The following is a 19,444-nucleotide window of genomic DNA, read 5'->3' as shown; positions in this document are numbered from 1 at the left end:
TATATATATATATATATATATATATATGTGTGTGTATATATATGTATATGTATTTAAAAAAAAGATTTATGGTCTAATCTTTATTCCTGTCCTCATCTATGAGGTGGAGCTGTGTATTGTGACCAAATGGCTGCAGTTTCAGATACAGGTGGTGGAAATGATCTTCCTCTAAAAGGCGTCTGGGCTCAGCCTTAGGGCAGTAGGATGGGGAGATTAGTAATTCAAGAAGAGCTCAGAGTTGCAGTGCTGGTACTCCACAATGAAAGGAGCAAGTTGAATTCAGCATCTGACCAGGATGCCTCATTGAAGCCTCCTAGTTGAGGCTCAGAAGAGAGATTTTGTCTCTTGGCTTGTCTGGAAACACCTCCGTGTCCTCCAGAAGAACTAGAGGCGAAGGCTTTTTGCCTCATTAGTAAACCATTAGTAAATCTGGCCATGTGTCTCTCAGCTAAAGGCTAGAGAGAAGGAAGTTGGTGCATCTGTGCAACCCAGACCTGGATAAGAAAATGGAAGGATAAATGAAGAAAATAGAAACTGTGATTAAAACAGGTTTTCCATCTGCAGGTACATCACTTCAATAGAGACGGGAAGTCAGCCAGTGACTGATATCTTCCACTTTGTTGTTTATGATGGAGACAACAATCGCCTTGACAACCAGATATGTACCATCACCATCACCTCCGCACCAAGACAGCCGCCGTTGGTCACTGTCCGCAGCAGCATCAAGGTACGCACACGCTATGTCCTGCATACAAATGTGCAAGTAAGAATCTTACACACTTAACGGAGGTGCACACAGCAGGCCAGCTGAAACAATATTTACCTTTAGTCAGAAGAACATCTTAAGTACAGCATCAAATCATATTTAATGTACCTGTTTTATATTGAGACAAAAGAAGCGAGGGACTCCTGTCACATGAACTCCATCAGATCGCTTGAGGGTCTTTGTTTAAAAAATAGCTCCAAATTGAAAGTTGCGTTGATGTCTGCTGGATTTCCTTCATCAACATGTAGCAAATGGCATTTACGTACCATGATGTTTGAGTATTGTCCTCTGTGAGTGGGAATAACAGATACGTACTCCTCTACTTCTGCTTGCTTTGTTCTGTCCTGCTGAGCTAACTGGACATTCAAGTCCACAAACTACAGGCTCATGGATAAGGGTAAAGGTATGCACTGTCACAGTCCAGGGGCTAATACAAATGCAGCAGAATATGGCATCAGCATGCTTTTATATTTAACACATTCTCCCCTGTGTATGTGTGTGGACATTTGTCAGTCTCATTGTGTTACACTAAAGAAATGTGCACTTCCTGTCTTTCACTGCAAGATAACAATACGATAAGAGAAAGAGCTTTGCATCTGCAGGCTCTACCTGGGATATGATGTCCCTCCACAAATTCCACCCTTCATCAAGGATACGAAGTCAAATCTCGCCCCAAGAAATGTCTCGTTCTTGGATCTATTTATTTCATGGCTGTGTGGGGAGAAATTTTCTGGGTCAGCCAATACATCTCAAAGTGGGACCTCTTCTGTGGGTTCACAGCTTGTCTTGTTTCTGGGTAAATTAAAAGAATACAATAAAGGTAGAAAAGAGGAAAAGCCTCACGGAGCACTAAATAATTTAACATCTACTGTCTACTCATCCTTCAAGGGTCTTGTAAAGATTTGAATTCCCAGTTTTTGTGAGTTTTTAATCATGTTCAAATGCAGAAAAGGGATTTGTTTTTCTGGAGTTGAGATTCTGATTTTTTTTATGAGCCCACTCTGAGTTTTCTCAGAGCTTTAAATATATAATATGATTAAAATATTAAACAGACTATATTGTAGTAACTATACTTTAGACTCAAGTGAGAAAACTAGGATCTCCCAATTAAATAATTTATTTTTGCTTATTATCCATGTCTAGGTCGAGGAAGGCGGTCGCGTGCAGCTGTCTACCAATGACATTACAGTGTCAGATGTGGACACGCCCCCGAAGGACCTGCTGATTTGGCTTGTCAGCCCTCCTAAATATGGTTTTATTGAGAACACCAGGACAGGTGAGAAGTGCCTGTGTGACGGTATGCAGATATTTTGGAGTGTGGTCACTGTTGCAGGAAGCTGAATTGACTTTGGCTCATGATGTGACAAACTGCAACTGTTACTCTGAATAATTTTCACATTTCAATTTGCGTCACATTCCTGTGCACACAATGCCGGGTGAATTCCCCGCGGTACCAGTGCCATCTGTCTCGGCTTGATTGTGCTGTGGATTAGAGCCGCCAGATAGCCAGGTACAGATGGGGCAATTGTTGAAGTTTCACAATGTTGAGGCTCACTCAACTACTGCTGCTCTTTCTTCTGCTCCCGAGAGGAAGCGCTTGGAAAAATGAAAAAGGTGACAAGAGTTGAAGAGGAACTGATTCCCTCTGGGGAAACGGTAACATTGCAAGTGCAGAAGCTGAAACAACATGAAATGAAATAGATATAATCACAGTAGGAAGAAAAGTCATATTGAGAATGAATAAAGAAAATGGTATATCTGGCTGTAATTGTAATTTTGGTCTATATATAAAAATAGACAGAGCGGTGATGTCAGCCACTGGATTGTGAAGCCTCGTTTTTAGTATTTTGGCTGTTACCATTTTGTTTTTGGCTTTCTTCTTTTTTCAGCCAGAAGAAATCATGCTTGTATGCAGATGTGACATTATGAGCCCACATTAGCAAGAACGGGTTGTAATCAAAGCTGGGCGTAGCTTAGGGAAAAGTGCATCTTATGCTTTCTTCTCTTTCTGATGGCCAAGGTGACTTCTCTGGTTGCAAAGGCAATTATGGATGTAAGGAAGTTGGCTGCTTTAATCCAAACTCTCAGTAAACATTTTCCTGATGAGCGTATGGTCTCAGTCTCTAGTTTTAGAATGATGTTTATTTTATAAAATATGGTTCCGATTAGTGTCCAAAAACATGATACAGCAGGGTGGGACTACCTTGTGATTTAAAAGTTATTATACGATCTGACCTACACGCCTCAGTCACCCAGGCTTAGAGACAGATTGGCAACCCCCTGGCAATATCTGGTCACTAGGGAGAAATATGCATTTCCTGAGCAATCAGTCTTACTGCTTCAACCAACATGTTTCAAAAGGTACAACTTTAGTGTTGAAGGGGAATATTCTGTGTTTCTGAAGCCTTAACAAGCACATCCTCAGACTATTTGGGTCCTTTAAATAAAAGATGATCTATTGGTTTGGGACATATTTTAATATTTAAATTATTAAAGTTAAATTATAGCTGACACTATCAACCCTGCTCATTATGCCCACATGCAGCACGGTGGTTAGCACTGTTGCCTCACAGCAAGAAGGTCCTGAATTCAATTCCACCAGGGTCTTTCTTTGTGGAGTTTGCATGTTCTCCTCGTGTTTGTGTGGGTTCTCCCCGGGCACTCCAGCTTCCTCCCACAGTCCAAAGACATGGAGTTAGTGGGGATAGGTTAATTGGAAACTCTAAATTACCCATGTCTTTGTCTATGTGTTAGTCCTGCGACAGTCCAGGGTGTCCCAAGACAGCTGGGATAGTCTCCAGCCCCCCTGTGACCCTGAAAAGAATAAGCGGAAGTGAATGGATGGGAATGGACTATCAACCTTGGTTAGAGAGCTGCATTCATGTGCTGTGTGACACGGTTGCTGTTTATCTTTGACAGACTCAATGAAAGCATCTGGAGTTGGATGATCTGCATCATTCAGGATATTGAATGCATGCAAAACCCGCAGTAAATGACCTGAATACTGCAATGCATTTAGAAAACATGGATTTACTCCATGGGATACACAGAATAAGGCAGTGAGTGAAAACTCCAAATCCATGAGGAAACCTTTGTAAAAATAAAATCTCATTAAAACCAGTAAATCGTATCATATTGTTGGTCAGATTTTAGCAGTTAAGAGCAGAAATCATCATACTGATCTGCATATGTAAAGAAACTGTTCATTTTTAATGGGTGTGCAGCCATAGTTGTAATAATAATAAGATAATTGGGGCGATCGTGGCTCAAGAGTTGGGAGTTCGCCTTGTAATCGGAAGGTTGCCGGTTCGAGCCCCGGCTTGGACAGTCTCGGTCGTTGTGTCCTTGGGCGAGACACTTCACCCGTTGCCTACTGGTGGTGGTCAGAGGGCCCGGTGGCGCCAGTGTCCGGCAGCCTCGCCTCTGTCAGTGCGCCCCAGGGCGGCTGTGGCTATAATGTAGCTGCCATCACCAGTGTGTGAATGACTGGATGTGTAAAGCGCTTTGGGGTCCTTAGGGACTAGTAAAGCGCCTATATAAATACAGGCCATTTACCTTTTATTTATTTACCATAATTGGCCTTCTCTATTATACATTGTCTGCAGACATAATGAAGGATAAATTTGTGAGGTCAGATATTTATAGTGTCTGCAGCTGTAGATAACCAGCTGGCACCAATCTTTTCTCTCCGTGTCCCGGCGGCCCGTCCTTGATGGCAGCTGGAGTCGTTGGTATTCAGCAGCATCAGCCAGCGGTGCCGGGTGATGGGATTTCTGCTGTCACCGGGGCACAGGGGAGGCCAGTCAGTGTCACCGTCAGTGTGCCGGCAACAAAACCAACATGCACAGGTTTTTTTAATGTTGATATGCAGATGCACCATCGCACAAAAGACACTGACTTGCATGCTGATGTTGTGCATTTGCATGAATCCAGCAATTCAAAACATGCACATGGAAAAAACAAAAATCTCACACATAGGCAGTGTTTATGCAGGAAATGGCTTTTCCCTTAACAAAATACATAATAGTTTGGTGATTAGCACAGAGGAAGGCACACGTACTGCAATGCAGTATAGACATTTTCCAATTTGAATTTAAATAATTACTTTAATATAAAGCTGACATGGAAGGAATACGGCCAATCTCATTTTGGCCCCTGAGGTCCTAGAGTAAGTAAACAACTCCCAGCCCATCTTTGTCACTCCCCATCTGTTTACATGCCGCTTTGTCTCCTTGTGTTAGTCTTTCTCTGTAGATGTCAGGAGAGGAAATGGAAAGAGACAAAAGTGACTCCCTTCCTGGTTCTGTCGGTGGTTTCTTCCTTTCTTTTTGCCCACCATCACCAGTTGCTGTTCGTAGCAGATTGTCTGATTGTTGGCCTTTTCTGTCTAAAATTATAGTACAGCTGGTTTGGGAATGCCTCCGTGTTCCAGCCCCAGTTGCTCCCCCTGTGTAAGACTCAGATAAGTGGCAGAAAACGGATGGATTATTCTGATTACTCACTCCCATGATTATTTAAACTCCTTAGATCAGCGGGCCCCAACCCCCGGGCCACGGACCGGTACCGGGCCGAGAGAGTTGAGGCTCGGGTGTGAAATTTGTGGTTTTCAATGTTTTTATCGTCTCCTGTGTCTTATTTTGAAAGAAATATTTACCACCATAGTTACCATAGCAACCAGAGAGCATTAAGGGCAGAGAGGAGGATGTTACTCTTAATGTTGTCGGCGCATTTCAGGAGGACGCTGCTAATAAAGTTACACAATTACACAGTGAAATCGCGTTTATTATCATATTTACAAAATACATATCTCACGCATTCAGATATCGGTAAGGTCCAAGGTAGGGCACACCTGCTTACACTTACAGGTGCGCTGGCACTGGCAGCCGCTCTGAGTTGAACTAGACCTGAACTATCTGTGGTGTTGGTGCCCATTGGGCCATTTTATCTGTGTAATACTACAATCTGCTGTGTAGTACAACCGGATACCTGTAAACGAGATAGGAACCATAAACTGCCGTGTGCATGACCCATTTTCTTATTTTCATCATTGAACAAGAGTAAATGCCCCACATCATCTAGGATGGTTCATAATCGTGCTTTTATGAGTCCAGCATTAAGAGAGAAGTAGGGATGGAATATAGTAATTCAGATCCTATTAGTGTAGAATCATCTGTAACTATAATTAATCCTAAAATAAAATTAATGAAATTTAATAAAAAAAACAATTCTGGGATTAATATTCCAGCCTGCTAACTCTCTGCATCACGTTCCTGAACAACTGGATCTGTTTTCAACCCACATTCCTTTTCAGAGCCTTGTTCAGTCGGCGATGCACAGAGATGTCAGTGGCGTGATTGCAGGAGTGCTGCTGTGAATCTGAGATCAGCAGACGCCACGTGTGAGAACAGAACAACCAAAAAAAATGATTCTGGAAAAATTGTAATTCCCCGGTGGCTTCAGGTGATTTCCTGTTTTGATTACACTTCTGTGAGGGTTCCCGCTCAGATAAGAGACTCCCGATGCTCACCGTAAAACAGGCAGATGAGGCGATGTGATGCGATTTTCTGTTGGGCCTGATTTACACGCATACACTAAAGTAAATACAAGTACACACACACCAGCTATTCCCTCCAGAGCCCTGACTCAGCTCAGTGCGGAGTCATCCGTCTTCTGCAAGAAAGACACTCATACTTTCTCTCAAACTTCAGAGATTTCAAGGTTGATGTTAAGTATTCAAGGCGACTCTCCTTCAACCTGAGGACAGCCAGGTCGTGTCATCACAGCCAAAGTGTGCTTTTCTGGAGAATTGTAAAGACCGTCCATGCATCTAAACTACCAGACAGTTCCGGCTGAAGTCAAATGAAAAGCCTGATGGGACGGAGAAGACAAATATTGCTGTCATTGGAGCTGTCAGAGGATATAAGTGATGGCCTGCTAACTGGTCACCTGAGAGGTTTATGAGTTCTTTGTTGCAGTATAATAAATGTTCCAGTGTAGAAATGGCTTTTTTCAGCGTGTAGCCACAACCGGACGACGCGACAAATCATCATTTTTACACTAAAAGAAAGAATTTAATAAAAAATTAGATTGATTTAATGAATAAAATGATTTTGTGCACTTTGAATTTGAATCAGAATCAGAAAGACTTTATTTATCTCCAAGGGGCAATTAACATACAACAGAGCAGCATAACGTTGAAGATAAGAACAATACGAACAGGCAATAAGAGTGAGATAATAAATACACAGAATATACTGTATATACAGTTTAAAATTACACAGTTTAAAATTAAAGTGACTGAGAGGTGAATAAATAACTGTAAGTGACTAAGAGTGAATAAAGTGTCGGTAGTATAAAAAGAGAATCAGAATACTTTATTAATCCCGAAGGAAATTTATGTTTCTGGTGCAGGAAATGGTCTTATCTGCTGGAGTTACAAAGCAGAGTGGCTTTGGGGACAAAGGTGGCTCTCCTGTGCTCTTTGTTTTCTAAATTGCATCTCTTCCTCTGTTCTCTCGTCAATCAGGAAGCTCTGTTGGCGGCTCACATGTCGTCACCCCTGACGTGCCTTTCTCTGTGGAGGACCTTACATCTGGCCATATCTCTTACGTCCAGGAGAGCCAGCTTAAACCTCAAACCAAGCAGGACATCTTCAGCGTCTACATCAGCGACGGGCTCAGTCAGACGGAAGCTTTCAGTGTGGAAATTGACATCCAGGTAAGGAAAAACTAAAAAGCTACTACTACTAAATCTTGTAGTACTATCATTATAAGTGACATTGATTAATGTATAATTAAGAATGTATTTCAAAATAAAGGAAGTTTGTTTTTCTTTGAAGATTTTGTTTCAACTCTCTTAATTTTTGAAGGTGTTTGTGTTAAATATACCGTTGCACTTTCCTTCATTTCTATGGCAGAAGTAACCACAATGACACAACGCCTTGGTTTGAGAAGCCCCATTTTGCAGTCTTAAGGCATTACTATTTTGTTTGTGTTATTTTTAGCCAAATGTGATGAAGAAGAGGGAGGACAGTTATCAGTTAGCTAGGTTAGCACAGAAATGGTTTTCTTTCTCAGCAAAATTCATTTCTAACCACAGACGTTGCTGCTTAAATAAATAAAAAACTAACTATATCCTTATTGCGTCCATGGGAATTAACAGGGTAAGTCATAGTCAAGTGCTGGTAATCAAATGCACTCGGTTAATTGATCATCAGCAAGTGTGAGCGCCTCTATAATGGTGGATATTTTGGCAGTTTGATGGTCTGTAGGTGTGTTTAGGAGGAAAGACATCAGCTTATGAATCTAGGAAGAGTTTTAAGGCCATTCCCAAACGTTTCACAAGTAAACAATTGTCAGGAGTGGATATTCCAACAAATTCACCCATATGCTCAGAAATTACAAGAAACTGAGAGCTCAATCTTACACAAATGTTTAAGTTTATGACAGTGTTAAAGTTTACACTCTCAGAAAGACTGAACAAGAATGGCTTACTAGAAATGTTAGCAGGAAAAAGCATTTTCTCTCTAAAAAGACCATCCTGGCATCACGGTTCAGGTTTGCAAAGTTGCATCTGGACGAACCACAAAATCCTTTGATCAGGGGAGACCAGAGCGGAGATGTTTGACCATGATGCACTGCACCACGAGTGAAAACCATCGCAGCATATGAGCACAAAGACCTCTTACCAACTGTCAGCTCAGTGGTGGACGGACGATAACTTGGGCTCGTTTTGGACCCAGAGGACCCTGGACATTGAGTCAGCCGTGAATACATTTGTATACCAAAGTATTTTAGAGTCAAATGTCAGGTCATCTGACTGCTGACAGCTAAAGTTTGGCTTAAAATGACTCGTCTAACATGCCAATAATTTCAAGCACGCCTTTAAAAGCTATTGAATCGTGGTATGTACTTAGTTTTTCACAGGACTGCATAATATTCTAGGTCTGAGGTAAAGTTCACGTCCTGTCTGTCAGTTTCAAACTATTGTTTTATAAGTAACACATTTTTCAGTCTTATGCCTGTAATGCTTCATTTTGGAAACTGTTGCACTTCACCCTGTACCCCCATCAGTCCAAATCACCAAGTTTAATTAGTTTCAGTTAGATAAGTCGCCCCTGTTGATGCTTTCGTTTCTTCAAAAGAAGACGATAAAAGCTTGAAAAAGACCAAAAACACTTTTTAAAAATTGAAGCTGGTGCACACCCATAAAAGTTTGAGCTGATTAAGTGGTGTCTGTGCTGATGAAAAGAGATGAAACGAGGTCTTAACAGCTCCACGCTCTATTAGTAATTTAAAAAAAAAAAAAAGAGGTCTTACTCAGCTTTTGTTTTTCTTTTTTACTGCTGTCCTTGAGCAGCACAAGGCTTCCTCCAAGGAAAAACTGCTATGGCCTCAGGCTGTCCCTGTTTTTTTCTCCTTCATAAACACATAAACAAACTGAGCATCCAAATCCATCACTTAAGCCTGTTTTAGGTCTTGAGTTGGATTGATGGGGTTGTCAGTGAGCTGTTAAGTTTGTTGAGTGTGTGTATTTGAACACGTGACCTGTACATAATAAATCTTTCACGGTGTGTATTAATGTAGAGGTGGTAGTATACAACCCCTGGCAAAAAATATGAAATCCCCACACCAGGAGGACTGCTTCTGCTTTATTACTTTGTTGGCAATAACAAACCACTGATATGTCACAAAACCATTATATTTAACACCTGAACATTGTGGCTTTGTGAAACAAACCAAACAGAACCACATTGTAATCTGCATTTATAAGACAAAAATCTGAATATGCCAACGAGTCTGCAGTTAAGGGAAAGCCTGCAGACACACCACTTGGCTGACTGAAGGAAAACATCTCCCCAACAAGGGACCTGAAAAGATTATACATCTCTGGTGAAATATGCTGGTTATTCCTGGTCGCCTGTGTCTAAATTTTTGAGCGAATACAAGCAAAATGTTTGAGTAGACCTTGGAAGATGTCAAAGCATCAGGACAGAAACCAAAAATTGGACCACATCACAAATAAAAATAAAATCAGCAGGAACAGGAGTAATCTGCCATTACTTAAAATAATTTAACAGAAATTGTTTGAGATCTGCTTTGTGAAGCTGGTGTTCTGTTGGTGAGGAACAGTGTAGTTATTCCACAAATATTAAAAGATGTCTTTATTGACTTTGTGGTTATAAAGGTGGGGGTGATCGCAGCGGCTCGAGTTATTCTCAGTGTATGGAAGGAACCGTCTCCTCCAGAATATAATAGGTGGAAAGAAACTATGCTGAAAATGGTGTCGTATGAAAAACTCTTGGCTAGGATTAATGATGATAGGGAGGGTTTTGACAAATCGTGGGGACGTGTTTTTGGCTGAGATGGTTGGAACTTATTTGGTCAGGGCAATTATCTTTAGTCATGTTGTACGCTTGCTGCACTGTTTGTTTGTGTAGGCACTCAGTAAGGGAATGACTTAAAGATTTGAGTTAACTGATTTGAGGTTTTTTTTTGTTTGTTTTTTTTGTTTTTGTTTTTGTTTTTTTATTATATTTTATTTTGGGTTTTTTTTCTGTTGTTGTTTGTTGGTTGTTTTGTTTGTTTTAGTGTTGTGAAATGTTAAAAACAAATAAAGACTTCAATTATAAAAAAAAAAAAAAAGATGTCTTTATTTTATTGTCTTTCAGCAGAGTAAAGAGGACAAAGAGCCGGTGGTGTCCGTCAGCAGCATCCATATAGAGGAAAACTCTGGAGTTGTCATCACCAACTCATCTCTCAGCGTCCACGATCAGGACACACCAGAGAACGAGATCCTCTTCACTATTATCAGAATTCCCAGCTATGGTGAGCACAGACTGCATTGGCCTGTAAAGGCTGTCCTTCAACTGCACCTTTCATTGTTAAGTCTGTCTATCAGAATTCATTTTAAAGCAGCAGATTACTTTCAGCTTACTAAAAACTATTTCTTTCTGTCTATAAGTAATAACCTGTTATTATAATCTACTTTTAGCTGCTGCTCAGTTTACTATCTGTTAATAACTTAGTGCATTTGTCTAGCAGTTAGCTAACAGTTTTCCTTTGCTAATTCATACTACTAGTTAATAAACTTAAATTTTATTGTTTTAATTATTAGGCAATTTAACTGATAGGTCTCGATTTAGAAAATGTACACAATCTTCTTCATAGCCTTAGCTAGCTTTATTGCAATTATTTATCCATTATTTTCAGCTAAAAGCTTGATTTGATTATTGACATGTAGCTAGCTGCTAACGTAGCTAACAGCTGAAGTGATTTATAGCTTTAGCAAGTTTTTTGGCTAAAACTGAGTTCATCTATATAAACTTGACATTTTTATTGCTTTTTGCACTCTATTATAGAGTGCTCTTGACTCACCCTTCATTTCTTTGTTTTGCTTCCAAGGAGCAAGATTTTCTTGTATTTTTAAGTGGACTTGAACGGTACTTCTCTGGGCTTCCTAGTGGTTTTTCAAAGTTTTTTGGGGTTTTTTTTGCCATTGGCTGTTTCTTCACTCATTTTCAGTACAGTCCTATTACCTGGCTGTTTTCAGAGGACTGTCTACACATAACAGAGAATTTAGCAAAGAACCAATTTTAAATTGTATCCTTAGAAATCGAAGGTTTTGGTTCAATTCATCTTCGGGACGTACGGAGGAGGCGAGAGGTACAACAGTGACTGTCTACATCTGTCCAGCTCTTTAATGGTTCAGAGCTGCATTTCAGCCAGTGATGTTGGGGATTTTATCAAAATTGGTGGGATTATGAACCCAGAAAAGTGCAATTAAAACAGTCCCTTTGATCTCAGAATCAGAATACTTTATTAATCCCTGAGGAAATTATGCAATTTTACTGTTACTTAGATAAACAAACAGATGCTTTTGAGATACGTTTAGTTATTCTTCCTCTTAAAGTCCATTTGCTTATTCACCAGTTCATATGGCATCATATATGTTTTTCAAATATGAAAGCAACAGAGACGCTTCAAAAACAGAATTATGTGTTAACACAGCAGCAACCCAGCAGGTAAACATGGAAAAAATATGCAGTGATGTGCAGTCAGTATATTAAAATATCTCACATACTTTAGATCTGCACACACACAAAACCTAACACAGAGCTCAGGAGAGAGTTATGTTAAGAGGTACCTGGCATGTTGATAGTAAATAGTTCTGGACGTGATAGAGATGAACAGACACACACAGAGTCATAAACACATTACTCTTATTTCCGACACCCAAACAGTTTAAAACAAGACAAACACAGCGGCCGCCCGCTGCAGCGCTGCATTCTGACTGCAGCCATTCCTCACATGACACAGCGACACAAACTCAAATCAACTGACCTCCAAACACTTTGTTTTTCTGACGCCCTCTCACCGTCCCAAATTGAATTTTCTCTCCGCCTGCCACAGTCTGGTAGACCAAAAGAAATTGCTCCACGAAAAACACATTTTTTTAAGACAAGTATACAGCACTTATTCACAGCAAAAATGTCTTTTAACCCAATTTTAGCAAAGTTTACAAAGTCGTGAAAGATGGCGGAATATAAACCCTGTTTCACAGGATCTCATTTGTTCATTACATGTTACAATTTTTATTTTAACGCCATAATGACCCAAAACTTAAAGGTATTCTCTCTAACTGACTGTTCTGTATTTAAGGATTTAAGGAGCTTTGTTAATGCAAAGGCAATCTCCGACTGACACTTCTGAATTCCTGGTCTTGATCATGCAAATTAGTCGTATGGATTAGATGTCCATTTGATACTAACTCGATGCTCAACTATCACCCCTCCCATACCCCTCACCCACCCCCACAGACACCTGGTCTGGGACATTCCTCCCCCCCCTCCCACTCAGTTAAAGCACCATAAAGCAGCTGGTGAAACCAAGCGTGCCTCCGCCATAAAACCACCGGCGTGAACGGTTGATGGGACAGAGCGGGAGATGAGTGATTTCAGACGTGTCGATGACTCCCAGTCAGCTCGTCTTTTTAACTGGCCACCTCTCCACTGTCCACACACACACACACACACACCCCTACAACGATCTATTTATCTTAGAGGAAGTATGAGAGACCCCTTCAAGCCTAATAAAGACGCCAGGTTGCAGCAACACTCCAGCAAATGTGCACGCACTTGTAGACCTTGTGCTGTCGAAGCAGTCTAAGGCCAAGAGATATTTCTAAATGCACATAATTTTCAGGTAATTAGTGCCAAACAGTCTCAAACTCTATGAATTAATCTTTATGCAAATAACATGGGGATACCCCAACGATGGATTTGCACTGACAAAATAAAAGATTCATTTAAAAAAAAGGCAAAATATAGAAAATCCAGTGAAAATAAATACTGCAGGGCAATAGATAATAAATTGACTTCAAGCTCTGAAAATATTTGGAGAGGAAAATATTTTCATAGGTTTAATATGCAAAACATTTTTTCATTTTTTACACAGCATTCCAACATTTTTTGGAAATTGGGGTTGTATTTGATTTAATTAATGATTTTTTAAATCCTGCATAGAAGATTGGTGGAAGTGTTTGATTTGTACATCTTCTGCTTTTAAACAGTGCGGAAACGTTTCACTGCAGACGTTTAAAAAAAAGAAGAAGAAGAGGGAATGTGTGGGAGGGAATAAATGAGGGTGTACGTCTGTGTGTCCCCTCTTCACGCTGCAGGATTTGGACTTAAATCCTATTTAAACCTGGGCTTTGATTTAAGAAGCAGGGTAATTTAGAGGAATCTAAAATGTCTCATTAGGTTCTACAAAGAGCTTTCTTGTCTTTCATGTGCTGCATGAAAAACTCAAACATCCTCCATTTGACTTAGATAATCAGAGCAATTAAAAAGATGTACTTATTCAGTTACAACTCCCCCACTTACACCCACTTGACAAGCTTGGTTTATTTTTTATTCCCCTAGGCAAGCTCCGCAGGCGGCAGTTCTACTCCCAGCCACTGGAGAACGGTCGCGTCCTAACGCAGGGCTCCACCTTCACCTATCAGGATGTGGTGGATCAGCTGCTGGTTTACACGCCTGAAACTGTCAGCGGGGGAGCAGACGAGATGGCCTTTACCCTCACCGATGGCATTCACACCCACACGGGCCGCCTGGAGTTCACGATGGACGTCACGAGGAGCGAGGGACCTCGAATGACCGTCAACAGAGGACTGCAGCTTCCAGCAGGTGAGAGTCAAGAAATGCAGTAATAAACGATATGTCTGTGTTTAATGAGATGTTGACTCATCTCAGGTTAAACCAGACGCCCGGGGACACCAGTCAGAATACTTTTACAATCATAAATAAACTCAGTAGTTTTTCTTTTCATGCTTATAGCCTCTTGTTTTTCTCTTCTTCCTCCTAAATCAGTTTGTTCATAGTTCCCCTGCTTAGAGTGAGAAACTACGTTAAAATAGTGTTGTTTTTATTAAAACAAACCCTCAGCTGATTAGTAATTATTCACATGAATGTATTATGATACGCTGTAGTGCCCCATTTTTAATATTTTCCACTTTTTTCTTCCTATTTTATTTGTTATGTCCAGCTTTTCGTGTGTGGGGAAATATTTGGGGTTTTTTTATGGGTTATTAAAAGACAAATTAAGGCCTTGTTAAGGTTTTTGTTTCAAGAGTATTTCTCAGTCTCTGCAAGTGAGTTTAAGCAGCTCTTGTATTTTCAGTCGGAAAAAAAAAGAATCCAATCAAATAAATAAAGTCATCAAATAAATGTAAAGTAAAATCTGATCACTGACATTTCTGTACTTTTTCAGGGTCATCATCTAAGATCACAGAGCAGAATCTGAAAGGTACTGACATCGACTCAGACCACCTGAAGCTCCGGTACATCTTGACCAAAGACCCCCCAGTCGGCAAGCTGCAGCTCAACAGGAGCAGCCGAGCAGAGAGAGTTTCTGTGAGAGGTCCCATTCAGAGCTTCACTCAGGAGGACGTCAACAAAGGTGCCAGCTTTAGTTTTTATTGCTGTAACTTTGCACAGATGTCCCACAGTTTTCGGTCTTTGCTTTATCTTAGACTGTATATAAAAGATGGATGTCACCTCTAGGTTTGGAACGACTGCTTTAATCCTGCGTTTTTCCCAGTGACCAGCAGGAACCAGCAGATAAAGTGACATGATGTCTTTTGCAGGCCAACGTGGAAGTTAGCAACATATAAGGATATCGTATCAGCAAAAGAAACACGTCAGGCTACAGATGAAGTAAAACTCCTGCATTTGCTGCGATGATGTTGCCTGTTACAACAATTTCTGTAATTTAGCAATTTGTTAGCAAATTACTTAAAATGTTTTATGTTGTAGAACATAAAGTAAAAGTATCAAAGCCACTGTTATAGCCCATATTTTAAGCATCTAACCAAATGCTCATCTCCTTTGTGACAAAGGTGGTCTTGACCTGTAGTTTAAAGATTGAATGAATACAACATTATAAATTATGGGCCCTTTAATAGATTATAAAACGGGATATGCTTTCACACTTTCAGCTCAGGCGTCCGGGTCATGGTAGACTAAAGCTCTTGAGTCGAATGCAGCTGGACTGATAAATGTTGGTATGGTGTGCAGTGCTGTGAAGAGTGCTTGGATTTAATACACAGGAGAGAGCAAACAACCACTCCGCACGTGCAGAGCAAATACAGGAGAGCCTGAAGTTTCAGCTCTTCAATACAAGCCCCAGATGTGCATGTGCATGGAAAGGACAAGACAAGAGACTTTTGAGGATATGGAGGTTCACATTTAAGACAGAGAAAGGAAGTGGTTTGAGAGAGCATTAAAGGAAGCTATGTCCACTGTGAATGACCATCACTGAAAAAAGGTCATGTGTAATACAGTCCTGAGATCCTGTTCAGAGCAATTTAACCTCGACTGATACCTCAACGCATGCGTCCTTAAGTCACAAACATGTCCTGACGTGGCGTCTCGGGACCACCTTAGAGGTTAAATGCCCCATCAGCTGCTATAACAGGTCATTTTAACTTGGTGATGTCACAGTGGCTACAGCTAACTGTGTATGCACTTTATTATCTTACTTCTTAGTTTTGTTGTTGGAGGTAAGATAATGGCAGAGGGGTGGGTTGAGAAGCAAGAGGTATTTATTGATGAACTCTTAACTTGCACAGCTTGATGGCAGAGTAAAAATTGCTCCAGTTTTATTGCTGCTTTCACCCAGACATGGGCAAGAATACAAAATGCAGAAAAGGTCACAGGTGGTTTGCAGTGTACATTTATCAAAATGTAATTTTAAACCACATTTCTGCTAAATTCAGTTCACTCATTGTTTGAATTACATTCAAAAACTTAGTGATAAGACAAAATAAAAGCGTAGAAGACGCATTCAAAGCTCTCAGTGCTTTCTAGTTTCGCTCACAGTAATTTAGCTCTAAGGTCGTGTGATTCATTGGAGTTTAATTATTCCCAGCAGTTACACTTTTGCATGAAGTCAAAAGCTTTGACACCGAGTGCTTGTCTCTGTCTTGCAGGCCTGCTGCAGTACAGCCACGAGAAGGGGGAGAAAGGAGGAAGCCTGTCGTTCAAGTTCAACCTGCTCGATCCGGAGGGCAACAAACTGATCGACCAGTCCTTCTTCATCAGTGTGCTCGGTAGGGTTTCCTCCACCCTCTGCAAAGCAGGGACTGAAGTGTTCTTTCATTTGGTGGAGACGAGAAGGCAATTACTGCAGATTTATCCCTCCGTCTCAGGCGTGGTTACTGATGTGATGCTGCATCCTGCATACGTCCTGAATACGAATTGTGTGCAGTCATGTTATTTATAACCCACTTTTACAGCTTGTTAGCTTTCGCATGTTAAATGAGCTCGTTTTGGGTTTTTAATCGACATTCTCAGAAATTTGTAAATTTCATTCGCTACAGCGATTTTCTTCTTATCATCACTGTAATGCAATTATTTTTGGCAATTTTTAGTCATATATGAATGACACTATTCTTTTTGAGATTGTGAGAAAAGAAAAAAAAGATGCATTTTTATTTTGAGCTACGCACACTTATTTTGCAGTTGTGGGTAGTCAACTGCCAAAGACTCATTCTGAGCCATGATAAACCTTGAAAACTCAGCTGCGCACATTTTTATTGTCACCGTTTCCATCTAAAAAGCTTCCTCTCGCTTCCTTCTGGGGATAAAACCAACTATTGCACTGGTTCAGCAGGTTGAATCCAGTGTCCACATGAGAAGCTACTGGATATTGAAGGATTGCCTTTCCCTCATGGTTGAGCAGCATCCCGACTCTCTCATATCTTTTGCAGCTCTCTTTTTAGCCTATTATTTTCTCACCTTTTTCACTTTTCTGTTTATTGCACCCTCTCAGATGTGACTACAGGGAAGCTCTCCGTCCATATCTCTTCCTGCCGTACTGCCCTCTGATGACTTCTTTGCCCTTCTCTCACTCTTTTCTATTCTTTCTTTACATCTTTCAAACCTATATCACTTTTTCACACCTCCTGATATGAAACTGTCGTTCTCGGTCTATATAAATCTCAGCTTATTTCACCTCCTCTGCTATAGTCCATCCTTTCTCCCTTTTACCAGGATAAGAAACTGATTCTTAATACTCTGATTTCCTTTTGGATGAATTGTTTTCCCAAACGCTGCCAAAAGCCGGGTTTTACTGATAAATCTTAGCTTGACGGGGGAATTTTTTTCTTCTCTCTGCTCCTTTTCTTTTTATACTGACCTTATTTATTTTATCTTGCAGAGGACCATCTCCCTCCATCTGTAGTGGTAAACAAAGGCCTGGTGCTTGATGAAAACTCAGTGAAGAAGCTGACCACGCTGCAGCTGTCAGCCAGCGACCAGGACAGCGAGCCGGGCGAGCTCATCTACCGTGTCACCAAACAGACGAGCCTGGGGCACCTCGAGCATACTGCCAGTCCAGGTAGACCAGGCCTATATGTCAGTGTTTTTAGAAGCTAATTCCATACTGTACAGAAAGTCAGGTGTGCATGCTGTTTGTGAGGCAAAGCACAGGGAAAGGCGTGATTACATATGCACAAGGGGCTGACACAGAGGGTGCAAAAGCAAAGGTGACAGCCAAACACTAAACCAAACCAAACTTTTTCAACTGCTCGGTGAGTACTTGGCATCCTGCATGCAAACTGCAGGTGACTATGGCATTCTGATTGCTACCAAAGCAATTACACTTATGTTTTTGGTGCAGCAGACTCTGATTTCACCTGGCAACCAACACCAACCAATGGCGTTTTCCCCAAAGTTTCCAGGGGTGTGCAGCGCTGTGGTGCATTGATCACCTCTCCGGTTTGAGCCTGTCCAAAGACATGCTTGTCAATTGGTGATTCTAAAGTGCCTGTCGGTGTGATGGTAGTAGAAGTATTTTAGTGACAACAGGGTGTGGCAGCACGAGAGCTGAGCTGAGGAAACCTTCATGCATCAAATACCAAGAGAGTCAGGGGAACACCGGGGAGGACGACAATAAAACTAAAGCAGGGAGCTAAGAACTTAATCACAAAAACCCGACTTCACTACAATAACGAAAGAAAATGGAACCAAAAACTTTCCAAAACCAAATCTCATCACAAACTCTGTAGATGGAGACTCGTTCCCTTCTGTATATGATAACTGACTCCACACACAGACGGAGCTGTAATGAAGCTTGCTCCAGTTCCTCCATCCATTATTTCTGTTCTATTCCAGCTGCCCTCTACAAAACAGACACCCTCACGCACTCTGTCTTTCTGCTTCTTGTGACACAAACAAACTTCAAATGACTGCAGCCATAACTAAAATTCTCATCTTGTGATGCAATAAAGAGAAAACAAAAAAGGAATAACTGATGTGAATCTAGATTTGGAGGAAACGGAGATGCTGATGCATCTTCCGATCACAGAGAGGTGATTATTAGCTTCCGTGCTGTTGAGGATTTCAGCCCCGGCTGAACGGATTCCCCACACGAGTGCTTGCAGCATGTTAACGAGCTGGATGTTAACACTGCTCCCCGATCTTCAAGCATCAGATCACCTCTGAGCCACAGAGCAGCACCGGATAATTACTGCTAGCCATTCAGCCAGTCTGTCACACCATGCTAACACGCACAGCTAGCCCACTGCCCCTATGGGAAGCTTGTCAGCATACGAGGAATGTCAAGGTAACAGCACAAAGAGATGAATGCTCCCTTTCAGCTCCCGCTCTCAAAGCCAATGTTTTCAAGGGGCTTATTAAATGAATGAGGTTATGACACACCTCTCCAGCTGAGTGTTTGCCAAAAGGCACTTGTCTCGCAAAATGCTTAAGACAGTAACCTGCCTCACCTCCTCAAATGATTTTTGCAGCTTTGTTTTAGACACTAGTTTGAGGCGTAGCTCAAGCTTCCTAATAAATGATGAAGTAGATACAGCTTATGTTGTTTGATCCTAAAGTTTAAAATTCCGATAAAGCTTGAAGTTGAGTGTGTAGCCCTTTTTCTGCCACATTAAAGAAGGAAAGACTTCAGTCAGATCCATCGGCCAGGTTAACTTTAGTCAGGTAATGGTGTCTTCCTTTTGCCTGATGTTGCTCATTAGAGTAGAAATATTCACCTCCCACAGCCGATGGGTGAACTGCTTCCTTAATAACTTAGAAACTATGACTATATTAAACGACACAACACATCTTTTAAAATAGTAATTAGTTACTAATTACTGATTACTTCTCCAAGAAAG

At 41.0% G+C, this 19,444-nt stretch overlaps 1 protein-coding gene across 1 annotated transcript in view; it reads left to right on the top strand.

The window, feature by feature from the left end:
- The window catches only part of fras1 (Fraser extracellular matrix complex subunit 1), a gene marked incomplete in the record, with an annotated part of 341,960 nt that overhangs the window by 279,247 nt on the left and 43,269 nt on the right, over positions 1-19,444 (top strand). Inside the window, 8 exon segments of the mRNA XM_042220097.1 lie at positions 565-727; positions 1,910-2,042; positions 7,293-7,483; positions 10,437-10,593; positions 13,689-13,952; positions 14,536-14,724; positions 16,256-16,375; positions 17,485-17,664. Of these exon segments, the coding sequence (XP_042076031.1) occupies positions 565-727; positions 1,910-2,042; positions 7,293-7,483; positions 10,437-10,593; positions 13,689-13,952; positions 14,536-14,724; positions 16,256-16,375; positions 17,485-17,664 (1,397 nt within the window).

Source organism: Haplochromis burtoni, unplaced genomic scaffold (genome assembly GCF_018398535.1).
Source record: "Haplochromis burtoni strain Fernald_Lab_line unplaced genomic scaffold, NCSU_Asbu1 Contig_43, whole genome shotgun sequence".
Classification (NCBI taxonomy): Eukaryota; Metazoa; Chordata; class Actinopteri; order Cichliformes; family Cichlidae; genus Haplochromis; species Haplochromis burtoni.
This window is presented reverse-complemented; position numbering and strand designations above follow the sequence as displayed.